Below are 12,494 nucleotides of genomic sequence, written 5' to 3'. Positions count from 1 at the left end.
CAGTAAAAAACTCTAAAACGCCACACTGATGTTCCAACAGATTCAAACCTGGATTTCCTGACTGTCAGGCAGACATGTGAACTAATCCATGGATTGGATACTCTCCATGCAGTACATGTAAACAACATAATCAATGTCCTTCTGAAAAAGATAAGATATAAAGATGTAGCCTACCAAAAGAAAGATTAGACTCCCGTCTTTCATCAGAATTTTTTTTTCTAAAGAACAAAAAACCTTATTTTGTTCTTTAGTAATCAGCAGTAGAACATTGGTAAGTTTCAGGAAAATATCAGCTCCCAACTAAAAAAAAGGGAGAAAAAACGTTTTTTGTGAAAAGATACACTTAATAAGCATAATTTTGCTGCAAATATTTTTTGCTTTTGGAACAGATTTTACATGAAATTAACAATTTTAACAATTACAATTTTTTTTCGGTTTTCACATTTGGAACTGAACTAATGTTTGCACTCATTTCTTAAAATTTCCTTTCGCAATCTCTCACTTCCTCCTTCCTGTCGTGTGTTTTTTTCCATCCACATGATCTCTAACGAGGTTTTATCAAATCAACGTTTGCCATCTTGTGGCCATTTTTAAGGCTTAAAGTTGCTATGAAATGAAATATTATTTGGGGGGGGGTGTTGTGTCATCATCTCCTGTTGATTCTGTAAGAGACTTAAACACATTGTTGGGATCTGACGTTCAGGCTTATAAAAACATATAATTATGTCTATGGTAATAAATTGGGTAATAAATTCACAATGAAATAAGAATCCAATGAAATAATGCTGACAATGGCTCAATTGGGAAAGCTGCACTTTTCTATGTGGCACAAACATCCGCATAAGAACTAAGTAAAGTACAAAATATGAAATTCTCACAAATGAAAATATAAACTGGGCTCATTGAGTGCGTCATCACCAGTTGATTATTACTTTTTTACTACTTTATTGCTCTTTCTTTGCAAATTGCATGTTTACAATGTGAAAGTTGGTTCGTTTATAAAAGCCAAGACAATTCAGGCACAGAAATTTGATCAATAGTCAATTTCTATTGTAATCCCTTTACTTGCTATTTTGGATTATGGTTATGCTTCTGCTTTATGTTTTTCCTTAAATGTGTTCCTTCGTCATATTTTCAATACAATTCCCCAAACTCTTTTTGATTCCACGAAGACCCGGAATGAATAGCAAGCCTGTTGTGGGACAGATAAGCTTAATCTGCTCGGGCAGTGATTGATGTTTGCAACTCATGTAGATATTAATAAGCAATTTCAAGCTATTCTCTCTTTGGCAAGGCTGACACCCTTGGAAGTGGGGGGATTAGACTCCGTCGGTCTCATATTTCCAGTAAACATTACTACATGATAGTAATAGCTGACGCTACTTTGACATACCAGCTTATACAAACCGAGCATACCAGTTACTTGCGGAAAATCTCTTCCATGTAGTCAGCAAACCATCAGCAGTCCTCTAATCTGCACATGTGAGATAAAAAAAAGCTGTTCCAGTCTCCCCTGGGTTTTAAGGCGAGTTAATACCTTCCACCTCACAATTTCACCGCAGGAAATTCACATTCACATCACAGAGGAGATCAACTTTGGTGACCATATTAAAGCCTGTATTTGAAAACCTGCATAAACAAGAAGTGGGGAAGATATTTTTGAGGGAGGGGGCGTTTTTGTGATGCAAGTGTATTACTCCTTTGAATCCATATTGTTTGGAGAAGCCAAACTTTTGACTTAAGTAGCCCTACCAAGTAAGCAGAACTAGTATCTCCAAATTCCTCATCACTGAAATTCAACCAGAACTCACAGGACAAAGTGGGAGGTAAATGACTGTTGATGCACTACAGTGCCGATGGGAATGTCATACAAATCCATGTCACAAAATCCGAACTATGCCTTTTAGTTGATTCTAATGGAGAGGTAGAAGTACTGTATGTATTTGATCCCCTGCTCTTACTCTTTGGTAAGTTTATCCTCTTACAAATATATGCACAATCCACAATTTTCATTGTGACAGAGCAAGGCAACTAAAAAAAATCCATAATGGTTATAAATTTGTATTTGAAAAGAAGTATTATGGCACTTAAATCATGATTTAGTTGACAAGCACATTTCTCCTTTTCTTAATTGTATTTATTTTTCATGGTTTGATTGCACTTTTTTGCAAGGGAACAACTGCTGCAGAAATCAGTCCTGTGATGATTGTGGTTTTGGGGCGTTGCATGGCAACCCCAATGATGCAGAGAGCAGGTAAAAGTGCAGGTAAAGGTAAAAATGTACTTTTAAACAACAATGACTGTCTGGCAACAACAGGAACACAGTAAGAAACAGTAAAGCCACATTCAAGCAACAACGCTTCCACACGAAGGCGCACCTGAGTTAAATAGGGAAGGGACTCAAACTAGAAACAGGTGCGAGTAATTAATGTAAAGCAGCTGAAACAGAAAACAGGGCAAAGGAGGAAATAGTTACAAAATAAGAGTCTAAACACAGGAAGTAACGCATAAAAGCGAACATACACACACTGCTAATTCACAGACTGACAGAATCCAATCAATCAAGTCACTCAACATTTTCCAGCACTTGAAGATACTTTGACAAGACGTTTGGTAAATATAAAACTATACTATGCTTACCCCCACAGAATACCTTCTGCGCAAGCGTGCGAGGAAGCTAAACTTAGCTTTAGCATGGATGTGAAAACAGGATGGTGAACAACTCGTTTTACAGGTAAAATACACTACATACATTTATACAGATGTCTTCCAAACAAATATTAGTAACTACCCCAGTTAGATTAAAATTAAAATGCTCTTTTTGTGTTGTTGTTTTAAACCTAGCGTCTTCATTACAGAATGGAAAATAAGCCGTACGTTCCCTTAACGAACACTAGAGGGTGCTATAATGCAATTTAACACAACCCCATCCTAATGCAGTTAATGTGGGAACAATGAAACAACTCAAGGTTTTTGACCTAATTAATACAGACTATTTATATGATTAAAAAGGTGTAAGGCGATTTCAAGTACAAAATCAAAGTACAAATCATCATCATTATGTTACAGATGTCATATGCACCTGTAATGTTTAATTAGATCTTCATTAAAATATGCAGAATTGTGTCAACTTCATAATAGTCGTGTAATATAGTGTTGTGGTACCACACCTGTCCAGTAGATGTCCTCTGTGATTTTTTTCTGCAACAAAGGATCTCTTCTAAGCCCCTACTCGTGTTAAACAAATAACAAATTCCATGTGCACAAATGACATAACTCTTATTGTATTGTTGTCGTCAAGCACAACGTGTAGATTTTGTGTTTGCGTTGCTGCCAGTTCATTCATAGGAGCCTATCCCAGCCGATGAGAGGGGAGGTGCGCCCTGGACTTGTCGCTAGTCAATCATCCAGCACACAAAGACAAATAAGAATTCACACTCACATTCGCATTCACACCGAAGGGCAATTTCAAGTCCTTCCATTTTGGGGGACCGTGGGTGGTAATTGGAGTATTTGGAGAAACGCCATGCAGTATAAATAATGTTGTGTATCGCCTCCAGTCTTGTGCGTACATTACCTCATTGTACCTGTCATGATCTTCCTCCCGAGTGCATGCTAACGCAACAACCTGTCAGTGCCTTTTTACTCTTTACCGACATTCCTTCTTGTGACAATCATTTTCCTCTGCGGTACTTTTCAGTTAAAAAGAATAAAGCACGTCTTTCAAGCGCATCGGTGAAGCAAATCTGAGAAGCTGCTGTGACAGCACGGGAGATTCAGTTTGACCCTGGGAGAAGGACTTGGCTGAAGCACAGGTATGGACACCTCGGCCTTGCATAACCGCACCAGTACGCCACAGTTTAATGAGGACTACTCCTTTAGGATCTACCTTGTGGTACTGTATAAGATACAGTCATCCCTTCGGGAGGGAAGCATACATAGAGTTGCGGGTCTACACAACACAAGTTGTAACGTGCAGTAAAAAGGTGGCTTATGCCTATAGACACAGTCCAAGCATTTGCAAACAAGGCGAACAGGTTTCCCTTTGTTGCATGTCAGAACATTGCCACACTTTGGAGGCTCTGACCGCATGAGGTTACGACTGTAAGTGTAGGACGACGCAAAGACACAATAAAGCCAGTTAAGTGTTCTTTGCACTGAAATAATCAGTAGTTGATATTTTAAGGATGGAACGTTTGCTGTGTTTAACGTCACATTAGACACCAGGTTATGTCAAGGCTGGATTTTTCTGTTCATTGTCTTCATGGACGGAATTCCTTGTTTGGTGGCCCGAGGCTCTCATTTCTGTTGTATGCTGATGTGTGAAATACCAAACAAGCCCGGTAGAGTACACCACAATGTTGCAGACAAAAATAGGGGAGATTTTAGTAAACCACTCGAGATAAATGAGCAAAGTGAAAGCAAGGAACAATCACCCATTTTTCCATTTGTAGATATTTAGTAGCTGATAAAATCCGGGCTCATTCATCTTACTTAAAGCTTAAGCCAGCTGTTGGCAAGTGCAGCCAGCAGGTTAGGTTATGTTATGTTATGTTGTGATAACCTAATACCAGGAGCTCCTGCCAGGTGGAGTCCTCCATCACTGTCACAGCGGAGAATGATTGCGGAATGCTTCTTTCGCTGTCTGAATTTGTTTAAAAAGTACACAAAAACAAGTACCAACATCTAATAAGTGCAGATAGATGCAGTATTTGGGAAATTATGTAATTTTTTTTCTTGAGGGTGACTGGCAGTGCATGACATTTGAGCTGAAAACGTACTAAAGGCCATAGAAATAAGGCCACTCAGTTTAAGTGTCAGGTGATGGACAAGCCAAATTGCAACTGTATTGGGTGTAAATCAATGTCCAGCACTTCCTGATTTTAGGGTTCAGGATTCAGGTCAGGACTTTGACTAGGCCACTAGTCAAAGATCATTGGATCATTGGCCTATACCGCAGAATCCAGATTCATTTCACCTTCAGGATTATTTGGTAGACAGCAGAATTTATGGCTTCCAGGTCCTGAATAAGCAAAACAACCCCGGACCATCACACTACCACCACCATATTTTACTGTTGGTATGATGTTCTTTACCTGAAATGCGGCGTTACTCTTATGCTAGATGTATTGGGACACACACCTTCCAAAAAGAGTATTTTCCTAAAGGTCACCACATTTTCTGGCAAAACTGAGACGAGTCTTAATGTTGTTTTTGTTCAGCAGTGGTTTTGGTCTTGGGACTCTGGAAGCTGCTTTAACCAGTGTCCTTCTCATGGTGGAGTCATGAACATCTGATTTGATACTGAGGCAAGTGAGGCCTGCAGTACTTTGGATGTTGTTGTGGGGTCTTTTGTGACCTCTTGAATGAGTCGTCCCTGCATTTTTTGGGTCTTTTTGATCTATGTCAATATTAATATACGGTTTATTTTTTATTATCCTGTGAAGGACATAAATATACATGTACATTTCACTGGTGGGCCCATTTGAACCCCCCGAATATACATCTCTGTCCACCTAAAACATGGCACCATTTTGCGGAAACACTTGTCACACATTAGGAGGTCCCCAACCCAACAACAAAAAGGTTTTCAATACGTGAGGTACCCTTCACCTTGGACTATCCACCATTTGTGGAAGTGTAAGGGACAAAAATGGCGTAGACCCAAAGGTGAGAGCAGGTCTTATCTGGGCTGCCCAGCCTGGCATCAGTGATCCATAACCACCTCTTAGAACAGGACCTGACTTCCTAGAGTTTATCATTAGCTTGGACATTTATCATTTCCTACCAGCTGAATGCTTTGGTGTCAGCACCCCAGGGAAAAAAACACTTTGTCTCTTCTTGTTCTTCACCATCCTCATCCTCCACGATACCACCTTGCACGGAAGACACGGACTCAACTACTGTATGTTGTTAACACAAGAAGGAAAAGCACTAGGACAATGCTAAGACAATTAGCATTGATGATAGCATGAGATATCTACATGCAATAAGCATGGATAAATAATGCTTTATTGTCCAACTTTGAAGGCGGCACGGTGGTCTAGGGGTTAGCGCACAGACCTCACAGCTAGGAGACCAGGGTTCAATTCCACCCTCGGGCATCTCTGTGTGGAGTTTGCATGTTCTCCCCGTGCATGCGTGGGTTTTCTCCGGGTACTCCGGTTTCCTCCCACATTCCAAAAACATGCTAGGTTAATTAGCCACTCCAAATTGTCCTGTAATTGGCTGGCGACCAGTCCGGGGTGTACCCCGCCTTACGCCCGAAGACAGCTGGGATAGGCTCCAGCACCCCCCGCGACCCTCGTGAGGAAAAGCGGTAGAAAATGAATGAATGTCCAACTTTGAAGGACAAAACTTTAGATTTTAAAACAATGTAGATGCGATGTAGACAGTTCCTGTTTGGAGAAGGGCAGGCACGTCGTACAAATTGTAACATTACATAATAGGAGCCTTGCACCATACGAGGCAGACTGTCAGGGATGTTAGTCATGGCTGCCAACCCCCCCCCAAGCATCGTCTGAGATTGTTGAGATTTGCAGCAGGCAGTGGCAGAGGTGTGCTGGGGTGAAGTAAGGCCGACACTGATAACTCTCGCCCAGTTTGTGGTGGCTTCTGTCATATTATTAGGTACACCAATGTTTTAACGCCAATCACAAAAAGAAAAACAAAAGGGTTTTCAAATGTTTTTAATGGTATCGTTCGTTTCCACTCTCATCACTCACATTTCTATGAGGGCCTCTCTGCATGTTTAGGGATCTGCTATGATTGCTGATGAATGACAAAACACCCCCAGGGATTCTTTGGAGAAGCTCTTGGCCGTGGGCATCTGACGGTTCTGCTAATGTGAAAGAAGGATGGGTGTTCTCCTTAAAGGTTGAATCTTCTAGAAGTGGTGGAGACTGAGGACTTGCTGACAGAACTGCCATAGCCACCAGACATGCCGCCACCGAAGCCAAATCCACCAGCAGAGGAACTGGACATTCCTAGAGCAGAAGATCAAATATTAGGAGCGGTTTTTCAATGATTTTGAAGGTGGAAAATATCAAACATACCTCCTGAGCTCTGCTGCACGTGGATGGTTGCACTGGTGGGTCCGGACGCCAGTCTAATCAGAGGAACATCGTAGATTCATAGATGAATGCATGATTCATGAAGCAACGAATCGGCTTTGAACGTCGGCCCTACCTGTACTCCTCTCCTTCCAGCAGTTTCCTGTAGGTGGCGATTTCAATGTCCAGGGCCATCTTGACGTTCATCAGCTCCTGGTATTCACGCACCTGGCGGGCCATGTCCTGCTTAGCTCTCTGGAGAGCCTCCTCCAGATCCTTGATGCGGAGCTTGGCATCCTTCACTGCCAGCTCACCGCGCTCCTCAGCCTCTGCGATCTGGGCCTCAAGGCTGGCCCTCTGGAAAAAGGTTATCAGGAGTTAGAAACACTCCAAAAGCCCTTGAGATGTTCATGAAGTATTCTGTACCTGGGCCTTGACGGCCTCAATCTCGTTCTGAAGACGGGCAATCATGCGGTTCAGCTCAGCAATCTCAGCCTTGGTTGTGCGGAGGTCATCACCGTACTGTCCAGCAGAGGACTGCATCTCCTCGTACTATGGGGATGAACAACGCATCATGGTATCTGAACAACGTCATGGAAATAAAACACCAGAAATGCTTCTCAGCAATGCTCTTACCTTCTGTTTGTACCAGGACTCTGCGTCGGCCTTGCTGCGGTTGGCGATGTCCTCATACTGAGCACGCACTTCCGCCACGATGGAATCCATGTCCAGGTTACGGCTGTTGTCCATCTCCACAATGACGGAGGTGTCCTTGATCTGGGACTGCAGCTCACGGAGCTCCTGCAGAACCACAGGTTGGTCCATGAGAGTCAAATCCTAAAGCCTGATGTTGGACTACCGTGAAGTAATCAGACATACGGCCTCGTAGACGGCCCTCAGGAAGTTGATTTCATCCTGAAGAGCATCAGCTTTGGCCTCCAGCTCCACCTTGTTCATGTAGGCAGCGTCAACGTCCTGCAGGGAAAGGTTTTTTTATTGCGTTAATACACGTATGATATCATAAAAACATATAATTTATACCTTTTTCAAGAGCACAAACTCGTTCTCTGCCGCTGCACGCTTGTTGATTTCATCTTCATACCTAAAGGAACACCAAACAACAAACCATATCTTCAATTCTAATATCATTATTACATTCTAATAACTACTCAAGTTCATGTAATAATATATTATTAAATATATCATAAACATCCTACTTACTTTCTCTTGAAGTCCTCCACCTGGAGCTGCATGTTCTTCAGTTCTCCGTCCAGCTTGACCTTCTCGTTGCCCAGCCCATCGAGTTGCCTGCGCAGGTTGGCGATGTAGGCTTCGAACATGGCGTCGATGTTAGAGCGGGTGGTGGTCTGGTCCTGCAGGAGGCTCCACTTGGTCTCCAGCATCTTGTTCTGCTGCTCCAGGAAACGTACCTGGGAAGACACAAACGCAAAACATCGTTAAAATTTTAACGATTTAAAATTTAATTTAAAAAAGATTGAAATAATTTGAATACATTTAATAATACATAAGAACCTAAATTATATGCTCCTGGAGTACTTTTCTTCTAACCTTATGATTAATATTTTTAAAGCTATGCTAGTTTCTAGAATATTCATGATGCTAAAAAAAAGAGTAAAAGTAGTGTTGTTTGTTTTGTGGTCCATGAAGCGTTCAAGGCCCCACCCTCCTTTACGGGCATGTGTGGAATAGCCACACCCTACTTTCCCAACTCCTGGACACTTCCTGACAACACTTGTCATGACTTTGACTTGGCAATTACCGTTTATACTCCACAACATCACAGGCACCAAAAGTACTACCAGGGTTTGCGTTGTATGAGTGTTATTTTTAGGTACCTTAAATCTATGTAGTACATGTAGTATATGTAGTATAAGTAGTGATGTTGACAGAGAAAGCGTAAACGGATCCAGGGAAGTGAAAGGAACCCACCTTGTCAATGAAGGAAGCAAAGCGGTTGTTGAGGGTCTTGATCTGGTCCTTCTCCTGGGTGCGGACAGCCTGGATGGTGGGGTCGATAGCCAGGTTGAGGGGGGTCAGCAGACTCTGGTTGACCGTGACGGCGGTGATTGGGGGGGGCACGAAGCACCCCGCTGCAACAGCGCCACCCATCATCGAGCCCGAGCTCATGGATGAGCCGCCGGAGCCAAAACCAGCACCGAAACCGCCAGCTGAGGAACCAAGAGTGTAGCTGCTTCTGAAGCCAACTTGGGGTCCTGCCATGGACCTCCTGGAGCTGTTGCTGGAGCCGGAGACTGAGTAGGACTTCCTGGAAATCATGTTGAAGTTGTTGAGGCTGTCGAGGCCGAGCGGAGAGCGGATGTGCAGGCTTCAACGGAGAGTCGAGTCCCTCTGAGTGTCTGACTGGAAGGTCTGCCTGCTTTTATGGTGGAGCTGAGCTCACGGGGGAGGACCCTTCTCATTCCAACCTGTCCTCTTACTTTTACTGGCCAGCCTCCCTCCCACCCAGGGTACATGCCTCTGGCTGTGCGTGGTGGCCCATCCTGAAAAACATGTCAAATGACTTTCTTTTTTCAGTCAACACGGACCCCCCCATCCCCCATCCTACTTTTTGTACAATATCATGAAAGAAAGTACTTCACTTTGCTCTTCATTACTATTCAACCATGGCACTCTATGAGTTGGATCACTGAATATGGAATATGGAAAACATCTCTTCCTTTCTTGGGTATCACTTCAATTTTCAAGTTTGACAAGTTTCTCAGGCCCTTATTAGTCAAATGGTGCGTAGATGCCACTGACTGGTGCTCCACAAAGACAGATATATATAGATGTAATACACCACCCCTCAGCCAGGAGGCAGAAAGCATCAGGCAACGTACTGCGTGAGTCCAAGACCAGGCCAGTCCACTTTGGAGGGGTGGTCTGCTGGATAAGATGGTTGAGTGACAAGGCACCTTGGAATAAAGTGACCTGGGGAACTCCACCGAACGACTCATCATTCGTACTTCCATTCAGGGATATCAAACACAGGCTTGACTTTCAGGTCAAGTTTCAATCAACTCATGAAGCCCGAGGCCAAAGTGAAGAGGTGAAGGAATGTTTTGGTTGATGCAATTAGAAGGTTCATAAACAGGAGGGGAGAGGCTACATTTGTTGTTGATTTTCAGTATTATTCAATGCATTATGAATGCATATGAATTTCCCATAAGATGCATGTCAACATGGTGCTGCACGGTGTCCTAGTGGTTGGCATGTTGGCCACACTGAAAGATCTGGGTTTGACTATCCATTGGACATCTACGTATGTGTTTGCATTTGTGCTCTCGTTTTCTATATGTGCCCCGCGATGGAGTGGCGACCAGTCCAGTTCGTACCTCAACTCTTCCCGGAGCTGGGATAGGCTCCAGCATACCTGTGACCCTAACTGAGCAGCATAAAAGATGGAAAATCCAAAGCAGCGCTACAGCCGGGTGCTGGATGTCCTCCGTTGTTGTTGGGTTCCTCTTCCTAATCCAACTGATTGGCAGCTGACACGGTTGTGCTGGAATGACGCCACACTATTTTTGCCACGAGTGCTCTCCTGAGCACACACCCTGCAAGCCCGGCTGGGTTTACCGTTCCACAAAAGACTGTAGTGAATTTCGTCCGGAATCCCCCAAAATCCTTAATAAGCAAATTGCGGCGTTATCAATATGCTAAGGATTGATTGACTGAGAAATGGTTGAAATATCAATCACAGCCTATTTGTCACTTACGCAACTTTGCAAACCTTTAAAATTCCTCGCTTCGAATCAATGCAGTAAAACTAGTTCTATGTCTGGACTAGAATGCTGCCGTGCAAGTGTTGCATAGAAAAGGAATGACCCATTGTATTTGTGTTGTAGTAGTTACCAGGTACTTCTCCAATGTAGTAATAATAATACTAATATATTTCATTTATAAGCGCCTTTCCTTTGTAAAAACCCAAGGACACTGCACACGACACAGAATAAAAACACCACAAGGATAAAAACGACATAGACAAGGCAAAGTGAGTATGCAGTCTTCAACAGGTGACTTTGGAGGAGGATCTGAGGGAGCGAGTTGGGGGGGGGCAACATGGAGGATGTCAGTCAGGTGCAGAGAACTGAGGTTGCGTCGGGCCTTGAACGTACGTACGTAGAAGGAGTTTGTACTCGATTCTCTGCTGAACCGGGAGCCAATGAAGTTGCTGTGATGAAATGAAGACGTTGTGGTTAAAATCCGGGCAGCAGCGTTATGGGCCAGTTGGAGCTTATATAGGGACGTATGGGGGAACGTGACCAGACGTTGGATCAGGATGGAAGCAGCGTGGACAGTAAGGGAAGGGTGGAGATGATTGATATTACGGAGGTGAAAGCAAGCAGAATGGATGATGTTGTCGATACGGATTTATATGAAGGTTTGCTATCCAGGATGACGCCCAGACTCTTGACCTGAAGGCAAGGGGAGATGGTGAGGGTGAAACTGTTGACTTTTGAAAGTAGTGATTTTGTTCCAATTTAAAGGAATTCTGTTTTGTCGCTGTTAAGTTTAAGGAGGTTTTTGGTGAACCAGGATTTGATTTCGGACAGACAGAAGGTGATGGAGGTGGGAGGCAGTATAGACTTTGGTTTAGTGGAGAGGTAGAGCTGGGTGTCATCAGCAAAGCATTGAAACTGGATATTGAACCTTCTGAAGATATTGCCAAGGATGAAAAGTAGGGGACCCAGGACAGAGCTCTGAGGCACACCTGCAGTAACTGATGAGGGACTTGAGCTGTATGAACTGAGTGCGGCCTGTGAGATAACAAGGATGTCAACAAGGATGAGAATGGCGACAAGGCCGGAGTCGGCATCAGTGAGAAGGTCGATACCTTCCTATTCCAATGAAATGCATGTTTACTTCCAAAGCAGACATTTAAATGTACATTCACATTACATGATATTGTGATTTTTTAAAATTATTCTTGTTTGCAGCCCACTCATCCACTCATTGCTGTAAAAATGTAGGACAAATAAAGACTATTAGTATTCCAGTCAACACGAAACATGAACAGTCAAGAGATGCACTTGAGTGCAGGTCATGTTTTGTGAGCAGACATTCATTGCAGGGACTTGTGAATAGTGAGCACAGTTCTAACACCCAGGGGAGATTTTCTTATTTGTCATGTATCATCGCACTCATCACGCATCACCCTGCGGTGGAAAATTCGACACAGTCTTTCTTGCATTTGGCATGACCTCTGACAGCAGTTATTTTTAAATGTAATTCTAAGGATTACATTGAAAAAAAAGGCTCACCCGTGTGTGGTTAAAACAACAATACTACTGAAGTAAGCTGTCCTTTTAGGTACTGTATAAACTAGTCAACGCAACAAGAGGATTGGCCTCTACCAATAAACATGCGGGAGCTTGTAGGCTTAACATAACATCCAATTTTAGCTCATTTGCCGCGTTGTAG

The 12,494-nt window shown here is 43.1% G+C and overlaps 1 protein-coding gene and 1 long non-coding RNA gene across 5 annotated transcripts in view; one reads left to right on the top strand and one right to left on the bottom strand.

The window, feature by feature from the left end:
• LOC131105846 (uncharacterized) overlaps nucleotides 1-12,494 on the top strand; it is a 50,342-nt gene that overhangs the window by 8,601 nt on the left and 29,247 nt on the right. For 3 of the 4 annotated variants that reach the window (XR_009120002.1, XR_009120001.1, XR_009120003.1), the window contains exons 3-4: nucleotides 2,649-2,734; nucleotides 3,701-3,815. This is a non-coding gene — a long non-coding RNA (uncharacterized LOC131105846). The remainder of the gene's footprint in view (nucleotides 1-2,648; nucleotides 2,735-3,700; nucleotides 3,816-12,494) is intronic. The other variant, XR_009120004.1, reaches the window with a different exon arrangement.
• On the bottom strand, nucleotides 6,676-9,441 carry LOC131105842 (keratin, type II cytoskeletal 8-like). Its single transcript, XM_058054251.1, has 9 exons — nucleotides 9,003-9,441; nucleotides 8,274-8,482; nucleotides 8,094-8,154; nucleotides 7,932-8,027; nucleotides 7,689-7,853; nucleotides 7,479-7,604; nucleotides 7,189-7,409; nucleotides 7,056-7,108; nucleotides 6,676-6,986 (listed from the first exon to the last, which is right to left on the bottom strand). The coding sequence occupies exons 1-9, from the start codon at nucleotides 9,348-9,350 to the stop codon at nucleotides 6,871-6,873; spliced, it is 1,395 nt and encodes a 464-aa protein (XP_057910234.1). The 5' UTR covers nucleotides 9,351-9,441; the 3' UTR covers nucleotides 6,676-6,870.

The sequence above is a fragment of the Doryrhamphus excisus genome, chromosome 18 (assembly GCF_030265055.1).
Source record: "Doryrhamphus excisus isolate RoL2022-K1 chromosome 18, RoL_Dexc_1.0, whole genome shotgun sequence".
Lineage (NCBI taxonomy): Eukaryota > Metazoa > Chordata > Actinopteri > Syngnathiformes > Syngnathidae > Doryrhamphus > Doryrhamphus excisus.
This window is presented reverse-complemented; position numbering and strand designations above follow the sequence as displayed.

Excerpts from the sequence above, each read along its gene's own strand:
- LOC131105842 (XM_058054251.1), bottom strand. The coding sequence starts at position 9,350 with ATGATTTCCAGGAAGTCCTACTCAGTCTCCGGCTCCAGCAACAGCTCC. Across the intron at positions 8,483-9,002 it reads TTGCTTCCTTCATTGACAAG|GTACGTTTCCTGGAGCAGCA; the intron begins GTGGGTTCCTTT and ends GTGTCTTCCCAG. Across the intron at positions 8,028-8,093 it reads AGTTTGTGCTCTTGAAAAAG|GACGTTGACGCTGCCTACAT; the intron begins GTATAAATTATA and ends CTTTCCCTGCAG.